At 63.3% G+C, this 16,128-nt stretch overlaps 2 protein-coding genes across 2 annotated transcripts; one reads left to right on the plus strand and one right to left on the minus strand.

Annotated features, from left to right (window-relative positions):
• Positions 1-87: 87 nt before the first annotated feature.
• Positions 88-11,033, minus strand: CHLRE_16g676400v5 (uncharacterized protein). The gene is made up of 23 exons (XM_043071297.1): positions 10,835-11,033; positions 10,618-10,743; positions 10,460-10,518; positions 9,905-10,292; positions 9,543-9,650; positions 8,626-8,962; positions 8,072-8,461; positions 7,678-7,895; positions 7,236-7,481; positions 6,694-6,865; positions 6,271-6,392; positions 5,811-5,939; positions 5,498-5,621; positions 5,041-5,234; positions 4,607-4,708; positions 3,955-4,118; positions 3,432-3,579; positions 3,198-3,256; positions 2,859-2,991; positions 2,481-2,528; positions 1,964-2,131; positions 996-1,686; positions 88-769 (listed from the first exon to the last, which is right to left on the minus strand). Exons 1-23 carry the CDS (start codon positions 10,835-10,837, stop codon positions 621-623), a joined length of 4,278 nt encoding a protein of 1,425 aa, XP_042916088.1. The 5' UTR covers positions 10,838-11,033; the 3' UTR covers positions 88-620.
• Positions 11,034-11,153: 120 nt separating this feature from the next.
• Positions 11,154-11,965, plus strand: CHLRE_16g676402v5 (uncharacterized protein). Its single transcript, XM_043071298.1, has 2 exons — positions 11,154-11,360; positions 11,700-11,965. Exons 1-2 carry the CDS (start codon positions 11,321-11,323, stop codon positions 11,864-11,866), a joined length of 207 nt encoding a protein of 68 aa, XP_042916089.1. The 5' UTR covers positions 11,154-11,320; the 3' UTR covers positions 11,867-11,965.
• Positions 11,966-16,128: the final 4,163 nt, after the last annotated feature.

Raw genomic sequence — 16,128 nt, forward strand, 5'->3', positions numbered from 1 at the left:
ACAGTCTGAGGCTGGAGCAATCGCGACCAGCTGCCCCACGAGGGCTCGCTTTAGTAGTGAGCCCTGCGGCCGTGGGGTGCGCTGTCCTATAGTGGGACGGCTCACCTGTTCCAGCCTGTTGTCCTGTGTGCAACAATGTTCAACCAATGGACGTGGCAGCTTGCTGTAGCCCATGATGCTATCATTGAGCTTTCCAGAAGTGCAACCCACGTCCCCACCCACACGCTTTTGTACGCTTTTGTAGTTCTCATCAAGCCGCATTGGAAGTCCGTCCCCACCTGCGCAGTGCCGTCCCTGCAGCGCCCGACTCCGAGGGATCCCTGACATCCGCTGCCCGACTTCATTGCATGGTGGCTTTTGCCCCTGGGCGCTTCCCAATGCACGCCATGGACTCTACCTTCCGCCTCCGGGACCCTGTCTACCGTAATGCATGAGATGCATCAGTCTACCCCGCTCAACCACCCTGCCTGCCCGCATACCTGCTCATGCTGCTTTCCATGCAGCCACCCGCTTCCACACGCCACCAACGCCCCATACAGAAGTCAAGTCCAGCTCCGTCCTAGACTCATACAGCCGCCTAGTGACCGCCCTGACGCCCCTTGCTCGCCGCCGCCGACGTCTCACATAACGCTGTAGCGCCCTGCCGCGGGCGCGTCTCTCCGCATGATCTTCTCGGTCGTCTCCTCCAGAATCTTCTTGATCTCCGCCTTGGCTTTCTTGACGTGCTGCTCCGTGGGGCCCTCAATGAGCAGGAACAGCTTGCGCTCGCCTGCGAGGGGCGTAGGCAAGGCAAAAGTGATGCGCGTGCGGAGCAGCGTTTTCACATGCTGGCGCTGTGCCACGATGCTACTCTCGGCGAGGGCACGAAACTACTGCACACACACACGGACGCAACATCACGCCGGCTGCTGCGCAACCAACGTACGCTGCGCCCCCGCATCCCCGCACCCCCCTATTCGGCACGCGGCACCACTTCTGCCCCAAACCAGACGCACCTTCCGGCACCGGCCGCCCGGGCTGCACGTACGTGCCGCGCACTGTCAGCGCCGCGCCCGTCAGCTCGTTGATCTGATTCATGGTCTCGCGGTGCGTGATCTTCCAGCGCGCGTGCTGCGGGAAGTCGTTGATCTCCAGCTCCGCCTCAAAGCCGCCGGCGGGCGCGCCCGGAGCCGTACGGCCGGCGGCGCCGCCAGCGCCGCCGCCGCCGGCGCTCATTCCGGGGAGCGCGATGGTGCCGCCGAACTTGGCGGCGATGGCGGCGGCGCGCGCCAACGCGTCCGCGGAGATGGAAGGCATGCCCGGCGCCGCCGGCGTGGCGGTAGACATGGGCTGTGGTGATGGCCCTGTCGCCGACGGCGGCAGGCCCGCCGTGACCTGCATGGTGAGCTTCGCAGCCACCTGCTGCGCCGCCGCCAGGAGCGGGTTGGCGGCGGCGGCGGCCGCCGCCGCCGCCGCCACGGCGGCCGCGGCAGCGCCGGGCGCGGCGGCGCCAGCGCCTGCGGCGCCCGGCGGGCCCATGGCGCCCGCTGCTGCTGCGGCTGGGACCTGGATGAGGCCGGCCTTGGCAGCTTCCGCCAGCTTCTCGCGCGCCGCCGCCACCACTGCGGACACCGAGTCGGCCGGGTTGAGCGGTGCGGCGGCCGAGCCCGTGTTGGCATTCGCCGCGGACTTGGGCCGGATGTCGTCCTGTGTGTGTTTGTGGGAGCGTGTGTGTGTTTGTGTGTGTGTCTGTGTGTGTGTGTGTTAAAGAGCACAAGGAAAGCATTGCGCAAAGACAGTGTGTGTGTAACAAAGCGGATGCGGTATACACCCAAATCAGCATCGTGTGGCATCACGCAATGGGCTACTCACACGACCTTCCTATGCTTGCAACACATAGTCCATAAAGAAGCCGTTGCCCTCTTCCGCGCCCCTGCCCTCCTCAAGCGCCCTCAAGCCTGCCTCCTTCCCCCAACCTACTTACCGCGTCCAGCGACGCCACTGCCGCGTCCAGTGCCGCCTCCTCCGCCTCGTCCTCGCCCTCCACCTCCAGGCCCATGGCCTTTGCCTTTGCCTTCTTGTCAGTGCGGTGCCGCTCCTCCTCGTTGGTGTCAAACTTGAAGCCGCTGCCGCCGTACCCGCTGCCGTGGGCCTGTGAGGAGCAATCGAGTGGCAATACGGGCGTGGGCAGGAGGCAGGGAGGAAGCATGAGGCGTGGGGTGCGGATTTAGACTCGGGTGCGCGCTAGGGTCTTGGCTAGGGTGCGAGTGCGTGCTTTGGGTGCGGTGAGGCCGACGACCCTATGTGTAGCTAGGACGAGGCACACAGGCCCGCAGTGTGGGACTCATGGCTCAAGGACTCAGTGAGCTCGGCGTGATGAGCCCCAAGCCACGTCCAACACGACAGCCCTCCTTGTGTTGAAAAGCACGAGGAAAAGGCCCCCCTTGTGGTGCTATCACGCGACAACCCAAGCCGAAAGGCTAAGGCCGACCCACACGCACCTTGACCAGGCCGGCCTTGTGCTTGGTGTTGAACGAGTCTGCCAACGCCTGCGACAATTTGGGTTCGTGGGGTGTGAGTGTCACGGCACGAGCAGCACGTGCACTTGCAGCCTCTTTTATGCCCCCGGTTGTACACACAAAATCCAACGACCCCCCCTGCCGCCAGCACCTCCACCCCAAACAGCTGAGGCGTGTGTGACAAGCCCTCCACACGCGGACATGACACGATGCACCGCAGTCACCTCACCCCGCACAACCACCCAGCCCAAGCTGCCCAACCGCCCAAACCCCCCTCATCATGGGACTAATTCGTTGCGCTCGGGCACATACCGTACTTTAGCCCCCCCCGAAAAAACGTGTATCCACGGCCGCACGCACCTGCAGGTCCTGTGGCACGGGTGCGCCGCTCTCCCGCAGCGCCTTGACCAGGTCCGGTGCGTAGCGCTCCTCCTCCTCCGAGATGAAGGTGATGGCGGTTCCCTTGGCGCCTGCGCGCCCGGTGCGGCCCACTCTGCAGGGGCGTCGGGGTGCGCGTGGAAGGCGGTGGACTAGTCAGTGTCCAGCCGTGGCTCAGGGGGCAATGGGCGGCTGCGGTCGCCCACTGTGTCGTGTTTCCGTTACCCGCGCCCTGCTGAAACTTCCGGTGCGCCCCCCATCAGTCTTCAGTGCACCCTGTACCGCTTCTCCAAACATCCTTGCACCCCCCCACACACACACCTGTGCACATAGTCCTCGTGGTGGTTGGGCACATCGTAGTTCACCACCAGCACCAGATCCTGATCGCGAGGACACACACGCACACACACGCATTGGCATAGACAAAAGGTCAGTCTGTTTCAGCGCACAGAACGCGCCGGCATGTGGGTGCATCGAGAGAGTAGGACATCGCTGACTTGAGAACGCTCCTACAGAATCCTTACGGAACGCCCGATCCACGCGTGCTCTGCCGACCTTGACGTCAAGCCCGCGAGCCGCGATGGATGTGGCGACCAGGATGTTGCACACGGCTCCCTTGAAGTCGGCGATGGTGGACTCGCGATCGGACTGGTCCTTGCCGCCGTGCAGCGACAGGCAGGGGTAGCCGTAGCGCAGCAGGTCGCTGCGGGGTATGGTGGTTTGGGGGCAAGTCGTTGACCATTCGTCAGTTACCGTTGGGGCACGCCGTTAAAATGGTTGCAGGAAGGAAGGCGTGGCGGGTGGGTGCCGTGCGCGCATTGCTGCGCGAAGCCTTCCGCCTGTCACACTCCCCCCCTCCATCCGCTGCCCCAATCAAACATTGGCACCAACTCGCTTGACTCAGACACACAAGCGCTCCCGCCCAAAATGACCTTGCCCCACACCGCCCAGTGCGCACGCACGGGTTCATTTTCCATAACCCCGCCCCAGCTGTCGCCTCGGCCTGTGCCCCGCTCGTTTTACCTTGGCCTGGTTGCGTTTGGGCTGGTATCTACAACCCCTCCCCCCCCGGGCTCACCGGAACAGGTTGTCGCAGCTCTCCTGCTTGTCCACGAATATGAGCAGCTTGCCTCGCTCGTACCACTCGCCCAGGATCTCCAGCAGGCGGTGGAAGCGCTCCTTCTCCGGCCGCAGCTCCACCCACTGCGTGATGCTGTCGTTCACCACACTGCGGCCGCCCACCTGTTGCAGCGCGGGAGTGCGGAGAGCAAGGCCAGGGTGGGGTTGTAGATACCAGCCCAAACTAAACCAAACCCAATGCAATAGAGCGAGGAGGTGGTGAGCGTCAAGGTGTGGGGTGGGGGTGGCAAGTCCAAATCGGCCGAGACCCGGGGTTTGGGGGTGAACTGACAGGATGCAGACAGCGGACAGGCGGGCGCAGGTAAGCGCACGCACACGTCCAGGCCAGGGTGGCAGCGCCCCACACACAGCGCCCCCAGCCTTCGCCCGGCCATTCCGGCCATGCACGCACGGCCCACCCGGTTCTGCTGGGTGTTCTCCACTACCACGCCTTGGTGGCAACAGACTCCCGTAAGAACTGCCCCTCCGACAACCCTGTGCTCCAGCTCCCCTCTCCTAATTCGTTGGGCTTGGGCATATCCCCCCCAGGCGACAATTTCATTTACTATTCATACTAATGCCACACAAGTGTAACACTCCACCGGGCGCACCTGGATCTCCACGGGGTCTTGCAGCACCTTCCTGGCCAGCGCCTCCACGGCCCGCGGGAAGGTCGCGCTGAACATGACCGTCTGGCGGTCGGGCCGGATGTTCTGGGGGGGGGGCGGCGGGGGCGGGTAGAGGTGAGGGGAAAGGGGATTACACTCATGATTATTTGAGAAGTGAAGGCGTAGCCATGCACAGTAGTATAGTAGGCGCGTATTTGGGAGGGGGGAAATGGGAGGGGAGGGATGGTGATAAACAGCGCACGAGTGGGGCCAGGGCGCCATGCCTACTTGCTCAGGGCCTTTACCAGGTGGAACCTCTTTAGCCAGCTATGCACGTCCAGCCCCATCGGCGCCTCCGGCCCTAGCCCTAGCCCTTGCCCTAGCCCCGGCGGCCAGACCCGTTGAACGCGCAAGCGCACACGCGAACAAGCACCCACCTGGATGATGCGGCTGATCTGCGGCTCGAAGCCCATGTCAAACATGCGGTCCGCCTCGTCCATCACCAGGTAGGTCACGCGGCGCAGGTTGGTGATCTTGCCGTTGGAGGTGACCAACAGATCGATCATGCGGCCGGGCGTGCAGGCCACGATCTCCACGCCGCGCTTCAGCTCCGTGATCTGGTTGGCCACGCCTGAGGTTTGCGCGGGGGTTTGCGTGGGTGTGGGCGGGTTTGGGCGGGTTTGTGTGGGTGCGACGTGGGTGCGACGTGCATGGGTGCGTGGGTGCGGGTGGGAGGGGTTTAGAGGACGGGGGGTGGGTGGGTTCTATCGTGTTCAGCTGTCCATGCATGCCGTGAAACGCTTCCCTAGCCCCCATTGTGTGTGCACGAGAACCCGCGATGCCGCACGGGGCCGCAACCGAGAAGGAAAGCAAAGAAGCGGCCGGCAAACGCACCCGAGCCGCCGAACACTGCCAGCGCGTTGAGCCCCAGCGGCTTGGCGAAGGCCTTGGCCTCCTTGGCGATCTGCGCCACGAGCTCGCGTGTGGGCGCAATCACCAGCGCCACCGGCCCGTCGCCCTGGGGTTGCGTTTGATGGTGGATAGGGCAAACGCGCACAAGGCGCGTCTTCAGAGACTAGGAGCAATGTTGAAACAAGCAGAACCCGGGAATAAAGTGGGGGGTAACGCCAGGCGGCAGTGCGCGTAGGCACAGTGCTAGCAGCAGAGCCCGTGTACTGTTGCTGTGAAATCATGCACACACACGCACCTGCTCCAGTGGCCGCTGGTCCTTGATGTGACGCATCATGGGCAACACGAAGGCGCCCGTCTTGCCGCTGCCGGTCTTGGCGATGCCGATGCAATCGCGGCCGCTCATGATGATGGGCAGCGCTTGCGCCTGAGCAGAAGGGCGGCGGGGGTTGCATTCATGATTTTTTGAGAAGTGAAGGCGGCGGGGGTGGGGATGCGTAGGCACAATACGGTCATGCGTTCAAGAACGGAGCGATTGGGATGAGGATAGCGTTGGCGAAGCGCGAAGTTGCCGGGCGGCGTGAGGTCGGCGGCAGTGAAGTGGAGCAGCGCTGCTGCGGCGGCTGTACACGCATGGCACCCGGGGAGGCCCCTCTCCTGCACGACACACAGCCCTCACTCTCAACCCTCCACACCACTTCACACTCCCGGGGTCCCGGATGCGCCCCGCCCCCCCCCCCCCACACACACACACACACCTGGATGGGCAGTGGCCGATCGAAGCCCCGCTTCTTGAGCACCTCCAGGATGCGCGAGGACAGCCCCGCCTGCGTCCAGGAGCGCACCGGCGCCGGAATGTTCTTGCCGCGCACCTTGATGCCTGCGGTGTAGGGTGGTGGTGTGGGGTGCGAGCACATGCGGGGCCGCGCCAAAACGTTAGGTATGTGCACCCTCTTGCGGTCCTGCAAAGCCACGCACATGCGTGCTGCGCCAAGCTTGTAGCGTCCCCTGACTTGCTGATACGAGCATCCATCCCTGGCGCGCTCCCCCCCGAGCACGCCCACCCACCCACGCCCACCCACCCACCCACCCACCCGCCCACCCGCCCACACATCCACCCACCCTTCCACCCGCCCTTCCACCCGCCCGCCTCCACAATCCCCCCCCCCCCCCGCACGCACCGTCCAGCTCCGCCCGCAGCTCGGCCAGCTCCTCGGGCGACAGCCGCGTGAGCTCCGTGACCTCGATGTAGAAGTTCTTGCGGAAGGGCGGGTAGTCGATGGTGGAGTGGTCCACCGCCACCAGCTTGTCGCCCTTGCTCAGCTTGCCCGCAGTCACCAGCCGAGCCCACTCCTGCGGCCGCGCACGGTGGCGAGGGGGGAGTGGAGCACGCGGGGTGCGGAGCAGAGCTACGTTGTGAGCTCAGGTGCAAGTGCCAAGTGGGGTTAAGCGGAACGCCGCCGTGGCTGCATCCCCGTGGGTGGGTGGATGTGCCGACGTCTGCCAGCATAGCCATTGCACGCTGCACAACCCCTGCACAACCTTATCAAGCGGTGCAAACACCACGCTCCTAAACCCCAGGCCATGCCTTCTCACCCCACCACACCGCACCACACCACACCACCGGGCCAAACCACCAAATGCACCCGGCATCACCCCCCCCCCCCCCACCCCCATCACCATCCCCGCCCCCCCCACACACACCCCACCCGACCCCACCCACCGCGTCATCCATGTCGTCCGAGTCCTTGTCCTCGTCGCTGCCGTCGCTGCTGGACTCGTCGCTGCTGCCCGCACGCCGCTTGAACGCAGCGCGCGGCTTGCGTCGAGCCGCCGAGCCGCCGCGCCCGGCCGCGCCCAGCGGCCCCGCGCCCGGGCCCACGTTGCCGTTGACGCGGGCGGAGGGGCCCGCCACGGGCGGCGGCGAGAGGCGACTGCTGGGACCTGGGAGGTCGGGGTCCGGCTTGACCTGCGTCGTGTGGTTTGCGGATCGCGGTTTGCGGCATCGTGGTCAAACACATACAAGTGTGACAATGCTCTGCAGGCGGCACTGCTGCTGCTGTTGATACGGTAGATACTATCGCGTTGGCCACGTCTTCACCATCACGACATGTGGCGCACAAGCCACACACACACACCCAAACACATAGCCCTGCCCGACCCACCTGCGCCGCTGCGTCGCCGTCCACGTCCATGTCGTCGCTGCCCGGCGCCGGCGACGGCTCCCGCGCCGCCGCCGCCGCCGCCACCGCCGCGTCCTCCACCGCCTGCGCCGCCTGCACCGCCAGCTTGTGCACCTCCGGCAGCACCTCCGCCGCCATGAAGGCGTCCAGCGGGTCCACCTCGTCGTCGTCGCCGCCGCCGCCGTTCTCGGCTTTGGCCACTGCGAGCAGGGCGCCGCATCAGCATCGGCAAAACGGCATCGCTTCACACACATGCAGGCCAGGTAAGGTGTGCAAGCAAGCGTTTGCAGGCGTCGGGCGCGGCGCGGCGCCGGCGGAAGCCGCAACCAGCATGGCTGCAGAGGCGGCACAGGTGCCACGCCCAAACCCCACCCACCTGGCTCGACCGGCGCCCACTTCCGCCGCGGCTTTGCTGCCGCGGCAGCGGCGGGTGCTGCCGCCGCCGCGCCGCCCTCCCCAGCCCCTGCGGCCTCAGCCGCGGGCTGGGGCTCGGGCTTCGCCGCTGCCGCCGCAGGTGCTGCCGCGCCCGCTCCTGCCGCCGCCGATCCCGACGCCGCCGCTGCCCCAGGCGTGGCAAACACAAAGCCCTTCTTGGCGCCGAGCCCCACCGGCGCGCCGAACTTGCCGCCTAGCAGGGGCTTTCCGGGCGTGGGGCGGGGCCCTGCCACGGGCCGCGGGCCCTTGCCAGCCCCACCCGCCCCCAGGCCGCCCATGAATGCATCCAGCGGATCATCATCGTCGTCGTCTTCCTGCTCCTTCTTCATGCCTGCAGATTTGAACATAATCAACTGGTGAAAGCATTGTAATGCACATACAACAACACCGTACACGTTGGTGTGTAGTCCTGGAGAGTATTTACTGTCAGCAAAGTACAACGCTCGGGGCCGCTTCCGTGCAATGACATAGGACCAGCTGTGCTGCAGAGCTTACCTAGCATGGGCGGCGGCCGCAATGCGTCACCGTCCCCGTCGCCGTCCGCATCAGGCATCTCCTCATCTGGGTCGCCGCCGCCGCCTCCGTCATCGCTGTCCTCATCATCATCCTCCAGCGACCAGCCCTTCTGCTTCTGCTTGGAAGCCCCCGCGCCGGCCTCGCCGCCCTCCTCGCCGGGCTGAGCCTCCGGCCCGCCCCCGCCGGTTGCGTCGCCGTTGCTGGCGGCCGCGGCTGCGCCCTCTCCGCCGTTGCTGGTGGTGGCGGCTGCGCCGGGCGCCTCGCCCGCCACCGGCTCCTCCTTCACCTCCGGCTGGGCCTCGGGCTCCACGATGCCCTGCGAGGCGAGAACGCAAACCAGGATATGTAAACGACTTATGACGAGAGGGTTAACGTTAGGAATGCCATGAGTGAAAGGCTTCAGGCCAAGTCACAGGTTGTGACACTTGATATAGGTTATACGGTATCTTCACCCGCAACTACCTGTTGTAGCATAGGGCTGATGCAACTCTGTCACAGGCTGATGGCTGCTGCGACGCTGTGCCACCCACGTGAGTGCACGCGGCGTCCCTTCCTAGTGATCCCTCCCGATGTTGCTACGGCCTCACTGGCCTGTCCAGCCAAGCCACTGAAAGCTGAGGGTTGCATGTGATGAGTGCTTCACAGGCCGTCGCTTCATCGGGAGTCCAGCCCCGCCCACCCCCTAGACCCCGAACCGGCCCGCCCCCCCCCCGGTTCCGGGGCTTCCATTTAGTTTGGGTTGGTGTCTACACCTTCCCCCTACTAACGCCTCTGCCTGCACTCCCGTTTTCGTTGGTTTTGGTTTAGTTTGGGCTGGTATCTACAACCCCCTCCCCGGTTCCGGGGGTTCCATTTAGTTTGGGCTGGTATCTGCACCTTCCCCCGCCGGTCCCCACCTGGTCCGCCAGCCGCTTCTTGCGCCACTCCTCCACCGCCTTGCGCCGCCGCTCCGCCTGCTGCTCCAGCACCGCCGCCTCAGCGTCACGCCGCTGCTGCGCCGCCTCCTGCAGACACGCACACACACACACACACACACACGCACACACACACGTGTGGACCCGCTTCTGTAGTTACGTGGAGACCGCGCGGCCGAAAGCACGTTCAGCAGCCGGGCGCCAGCATTTGCACGGCCGTCCCATCACCGGCTATCACCACGACACACACAAGCTTTAGCGCGGCCACAACTGCCGCAGGCCCTGCCAGCCCCCTTGACCTCCCAGCCCTTGCTTTGCAACCCGCCGTCCGGCCCTCCGCTCACCTCGGCTGTGAGCCCCGGCCGCGCCGCCACCGCCACCGCCTCAGCCGTCATGCCCAGCGCCGCCGCCGCCGCCCCCGTCAGCCCGCCTGGCGCCGACGCAGCGCCGGCGCCTCCCGGCGCCGCGCTGCCCTCCCGCCGCCGCTTCGACGACGGCTCTCCGCCATCATCACCGTCGTCGCCGCGGCCGCGCCGCTCGCCGGCGCCGCGGTCGTTCCGCTCCGACTCCCGGTGGCGGTCCCGATCCCTGTCACTGCGGTCACGTTCGCGATCCCGGTCGCCCCTCTCCCGGTCCCGGTCATAGTCCCGGTCGGCGGGCGGCCCCCGCAAGTCAATCCCGCCTCCGCGGTAGTCGCCAGGCGGAGGCGGGCCGTGGTCGCGGTAGCGGTCCCTGAGGGCGATAAAAGGAGCATACCAAGGCATGTTATAGTCCACTGCGTGTATTGTGCGGTAGCGTGTACGGAAGAAACATTGAAGCGGGGCGGCCGGGCAGGCGCGGCAGGGGGAGGTGCGTCGCTGGTGGCAGCACCCAACCCGGCGCCCTGGCACGGTGCGCACCTGTCGCGGGGCGGCCCTCCGTAGTCGTCACGAGGCCTGTCACGACGTTCATAGCGGTCCTGTGTGGGGCGCAGAGAGAGTCAGCCACAGGAAGTTGCAGACGAGAGCCCATTCGGAATGCCCTGCACGCGCACACGAGTTCTGGCCGGCCTGCTTACCGCCGAGCGCTCCCGGTGGCCCCGATCGTAGTCACGGTCGTGGTCTTTCCGTTCCTTCTTCTCCTTCTTTTCCTTCTTCTCCTTGTCCTTGTGCTTTCGCGAGGGTGAACGCGATTTATCGCGCCCCTGCACACCACGACCAAGCACATGTATGGATCCAGTCAATTACAACCAATAATGACACACCAAATTCTTGCTAGTTGCCGGCTGCGCGCACCATGGTTGTCCCGCTCCCGCCCAAGGAGGGCCCAAGCTCCGCCGCCGATTTAGGTTATCAATGTGCTAACAGTAAAAATGATAAGGTAAATGTGTGCATGAGGTTCAAGGAGGACCGGTTCCCCCACAGGTCTGCTTCTAACTTGTTCGACGAGCTTTCGTTAACCCGCAAGAGTCACGTCAACCCAAGAAAGTTTGATTAAACGTTACGCACCCGGCAAATGAACTGTAGCAATACAGAAGCAGGGCCCATGCGGGACTGGCAACGATCCGAGGCATGACAAGCTGCCCTTTCCACAATTTCTATGCAAATATATTATCTCGAAAGCCACATGACACCGCTCAGTATGTCACAATAGCCTTTGGTGCATGCGTTAGGGCTATTGCAGTTGGCCTTGCGCCTGCTTTGCTCCAACTAAGCCCTCGTGGTGGAGGAACTGATCAAATTAAGGAAAAATCTGCATCTACTTCATCGCGTGTGACTCAAATGGCGACGAATGGTCCTGTACCGAACCGGGCGGATGTGGGTGAGTGCCCGTAGCTTTCAAGGACGCATACGCACTGGACATCTGATGTATACTGTTGCTGTCAGGGACGGGGGGTTGGAGAAGCAAAGGGGGAGGCGGCGTGTCGAGCGGGATCTGTTGGGCCCAGCACGACGGCCTCAAGGATCCTGCCTAGAAGCACGCCGTGTGTACATGTGCGCGGCGCTACTCGCCGTGCATGATAGCACACGCACATATGAGTGTATTGCCTTCCAACGCCAAGAGCATTGGACGTTCTCGGCGCGGGGCACGACCAGACCCTGAACTATTGCGCCTGTCGCGCCCATTTCCCCGTGATCGGTTTCCTGTCTGTCCATGCAGCCACGCAGCTACAAAGTGCGTTGGAGCGCTTTTCACACGAGCCAACGCGCTATGCGCTGCGCCCGTCCGTAAAAGCAGCGCTGGAGGCAATGGCTGCAGCGGCCGCAGACGACGCGGCAGCAGCGGCTGCAGCCGAGTCGTACAATGACAAGGTCGCGTTCAAGTGAGACGTCGAGAGTCATGGAAATGTTTTCTAGGTGCTTTTATGCCCTGTAGCTTCCAGGGCTGCAGCTTTGTCGTGGTGCGACTATGGGGCTCACCGTGCTTGCCATGTCAAGCCGCCGCCTTACTGTACAACTTCGCCTTATTGACTCCTTACTGCCGTGTAGCGTTACAAACCGCCACGGCCCCAAACGACAATCCCAATCTCTCAAACCGACAATAGCCTCCACTCATGCCTCAAGCGGCCTAGCAACTCATTCGTGGCCCTCAGCGGCCTCCTACCTCCGGCCTCGCAGCTCCCGATAACCCCACCAAGTCCGCCGTGCCCGCCCCAGCCCGCCCGTGTTGAGGTTGCACTAGTGGCCGAAAGTGCTGCCAGAGTTTGGTAGTAGTCCTCAACGCCGGGAGGTCATGGTGCGGGCGACGGCAGCCCTGGTGGCTGGGCTTGATTGGCTTCGCGTATGCAGCTCTTCTCGCAAAGCGCTTGGCCCAACGGCCGGTCATGCAAACCAAGGTGCGGTCGGCGGTGATGGCGGTGGCGTTCGTGCCCTTGCGCTACCGAAATCATGTGTCTCGAACACCGCGGAGCGCTCCGCCCATCGCCTAGCTTGCGCACGAACGTACGGTCCTAGTTGCACACTCAACAGCGGTCAATAGAACGAGCTTCGTGCTTGGGGATATTGGCTGCACGAGCAGCACCATCACGCGGGGATGAGCGCCGCCGGAGGCGCCGCCGGCACCTGCTGCAGGCGCAGGGCGACGCCAACGCGGGGCCTGACAGCGCCACACTCCGTCGGTCATGGGCGGCCAATGGTCACTACCAGAAGACAAGCAGCAATAGGAACACGACTGGCTTTGCAAGGGCCATGATACCAGACTCACAAACGTATCAGGTGCACCAATGGCCACGACAGAAACACACATGCGTTATCCCGCGTGCGCCAGCCATGCAGACGACGCCGGGGCGTTACAGGGAAACACATGCATCCTTGTTCAGGTGTGTGGCTTGTGGGCAGCTGTGGCCGTCCGTGTGCCCAGGAAAGGTAACAGTGCGTGTTGGCACGTGTTGGCACGAACCACTGGAGACCTCGGTACTCTCTACCGGCCCCCAGGGCCATGCCATAACACGTGTTGACGTTGTAGGCTGCTCGGAACAACCTTGGGAATAATAACAACGTCGTGACTCGAAGCTGGGACAGGCTAGCCAACATGCGCCACGCAGGAGAAGGCGCGAGTTGCAACACTAGAGCGGTTTTACGTACGCGAGTCACGCGCGGCAACCTGCCCTTCGTTCACCCGCGCCGTCGTGGTGTAGGATGCGGGCAGCCATGCCCAGCCGTGCAGCATGGCCACGAACACTAATTTCTTTCTTGCTAGCTAGGTGCCATGCTTGAGATTTGCAGTGTCTTGCATAAGAGTCACTACCAATCAAGCAGTAGGTACACCCATAGATAGCATCACCCCGGCGGACGCAGGACAGGCGCGCACGTGAATGTTTGCCTCCAAACGCCGCGGGGATGCATGCACACAATGTCCCGTACGTGCCGATACCGTACGCCACGGCAGCTGTGGGGTGTACCGTAATAGCAGGGAGGGCAACATGAAGGGTAACACCTCAGCAACCCCAGCAAGGCTGGCCTGGTCGAGCGGCGCGGAGGGGTGAAGGATACCCGGCACGCGTGGAACGCGCAATGTATCTATAGTGATAGAAGGCGTAGTGATGGGAGGAAATAAGGAGCACTCGGGGCCGCGATGGCGGGTTGGATGCGCCACGGGCCCCGGCCCAGCCAAAGGGAGCGAACGCTGGGCGGAGCCGGTGGGTGAGCGACTCGAGGGACGTGCCAGTAGTGAACAGCAGTGGCGGATGGGTCATCCAATGTGAGAGATGATACAGCCACGCCGGCAGCCAAACTCCGCACTCGACCACGTACGGGCACGTCGTGGTACTGCTGTGAGGAGGCCGGGCTGAGTTGGGATGCCTGCCAAGCCTGGCTACCCACATGTGAGCCTGTGTCGCCATACGCTCTTAATAGTAATGACATATAGCACACTGCTCCTAGCACTTCGGTGATAAGTAATTGCCCCGCCGGGTGAAGTAAGGCCGGGGCTGAAAGGAACCAAGGTTGGTTCCCTAGGCGTCCACTCGCGAGTGGGCAGGCGACACATACAGTTGGCATTGACGTGCGTTGCGGAACTAATGCGTACGTTGGCTTGGGTCTCTGGGTTCATGAGGCATTGACAGAACACGCTGCCCCTGCTATGGCTCTGACGAAGTAACATGTATGCATACATGTCCTGAAGGATTGGCAGGGAGCGTGCCGCACAGCACGCAAGCCGCGTGACTACGGTAAGCATGAGGCCATAACGTGACACAGATGCCGTGCCATACAGGCGGCCAACGCTACGGCACAAGCCAGCTTGACGCGTCCACAGATACATACATGGCGCCTGACACCTGGATAGGAGCTATCAGTCTGACTGTGGGGTCGATGCTACCCCGGCATGGATCTGGGTTGAACGGTTGGTGGTACCATCGCGCGGGCATGGCGGGTCGAGTAGCGTGTTTCATGCACGGCACTCCCGCTAACCAGCTACACACCGCAGTGTACTGGTTATCCAACAACTACATTCAGACCATTCTGGTATCCCACTCAAACCTGCGCCAAGTGTCAGGAAAAGCGCTTGCCAAGTCGGCTACCCGCTTTCACAGGATGGCGAGCGGGTGACTGGCATGTGTACAGGCGGGTGGGCCAACAAGAGGGGAGGGCGGATGGGTGCCGTGACTTGGTGGTGGGCCCCACCGCGAGCAGCAACAGCCCAGCCCAACACACGGGCGCCATCCAAACCCACCAGGCAGGCTGTAATCCCAGCTCCGACCGTATCTCGCAACAAAATGTTGGTTGCGCAGGGTCGGGCTCACTGCGTGACACAGCGTCCGATGCCTGGTGCAGGGCACGAAGGCATGTTTATGCGTCATGCGGTAGAGTTATGCGTCATGCGGTATTGTTATTGGCTGGGCATAGCATGCTGGCCGAACTGCACAAAACTCCACATCGCTCACTGAGGGCGAAATATCCGGAAAAACAAATTCGGCACTTGGGCCTAGTGCACACATCGAATGCATATAGGTTGGCTTGGGGTGCGTCAGCCAAACTACAAGGGTGGTGCCGCGTGATAGTATGATGTGCGTGCGGACCTCAAGACGTACAGGGTGACGCATGATCACGTAAGCCCGCTCCGTTGTCAACACGAAGCAATAGCGAGGCGCAGGCTTGCCGTGCACGGTACACTCAAGGCGTATTGCGACAGGGCACGCAGCAGGGCACGCAACAAGTCGAAGCGTCCATAACGACAGGGCAGGCAGCATAATTGCATGCGGCACACAGGCCATATCGCAAGACACATGATGCGAGGCGCAAAGCCTGTTGCTGGCGGCACACACGCCGTATCCGAACGTGGCGCTCAGACCACACATTGTCCACAACGCAAAGGCATGTACAACGAAGGCACGTAAGCATTTCAATGCCGTCTATAATCCACAACGCAAGAGTGTGGAGCCCGTTGCTTGCGGCACACAGGTCGTATCATAAGGGCACGTATGCCATCTATTACCCAAAAGCAAGGGTGCGAAGCCGTTGCTTGCGGCACACAGGTCACATCATACGGGCACGTATGCCGTGAATTGTCCATAAAACAAGGGTGCGGAGCCCGTTGCTTGCGGCGCACAGGCCGTATCATAAGAACACGTACGCGGCGCATTGTCCATGAAGCAAGGGCGCGGAGCCCGTTGCCTGCGGCACACAGGCCGTATCATGAGGGCACGTACGCCGTGAAGTGTCCATGGAGCAAGGGCGCGGAGCCCGTTGCCTGCGGCGCACAGGCTGTATCATGAGGGCACGTACGCCGTAAATTGTCCATGAAGCCAGGGCGCGGAGCCCGTTGCTTGCGGCGCACAGGCCGTATCATAGGGGCACGTATGCCGTCCATTGTCCATAAAGCAAGGGCACGGAGCCCATTGCTTGCGGCGCACAGGCCGTATCATAAGGGCACGTATGCCGTCCATTGTCCATAAAGCAAGGGCGCGGAGCCCGTTGCTAGCGGCGCACAGGCCGTATCATAGGGGCACGTATGCCGTCCATTGTCCATAAAGCAAGGGCGCGGAGCCCGTTGCTTGCGGCACACAGGCCGTATCATAAGGGCACGTATGCCGTCCATTGTCCATAAAGCAAGGGCGCGGAGCCCGTTGCTTGCGGCGCACAGGCCGTAT

The sequence above is a fragment of the Chlamydomonas reinhardtii genome, chromosome 16, assembly GCF_000002595.2.
Source record: "Chlamydomonas reinhardtii strain CC-503 cw92 mt+ chromosome 16, whole genome shotgun sequence".
NCBI lineage: Eukaryota > Viridiplantae > Chlorophyta > Chlorophyceae > Chlamydomonadales > Chlamydomonadaceae > Chlamydomonas > Chlamydomonas reinhardtii.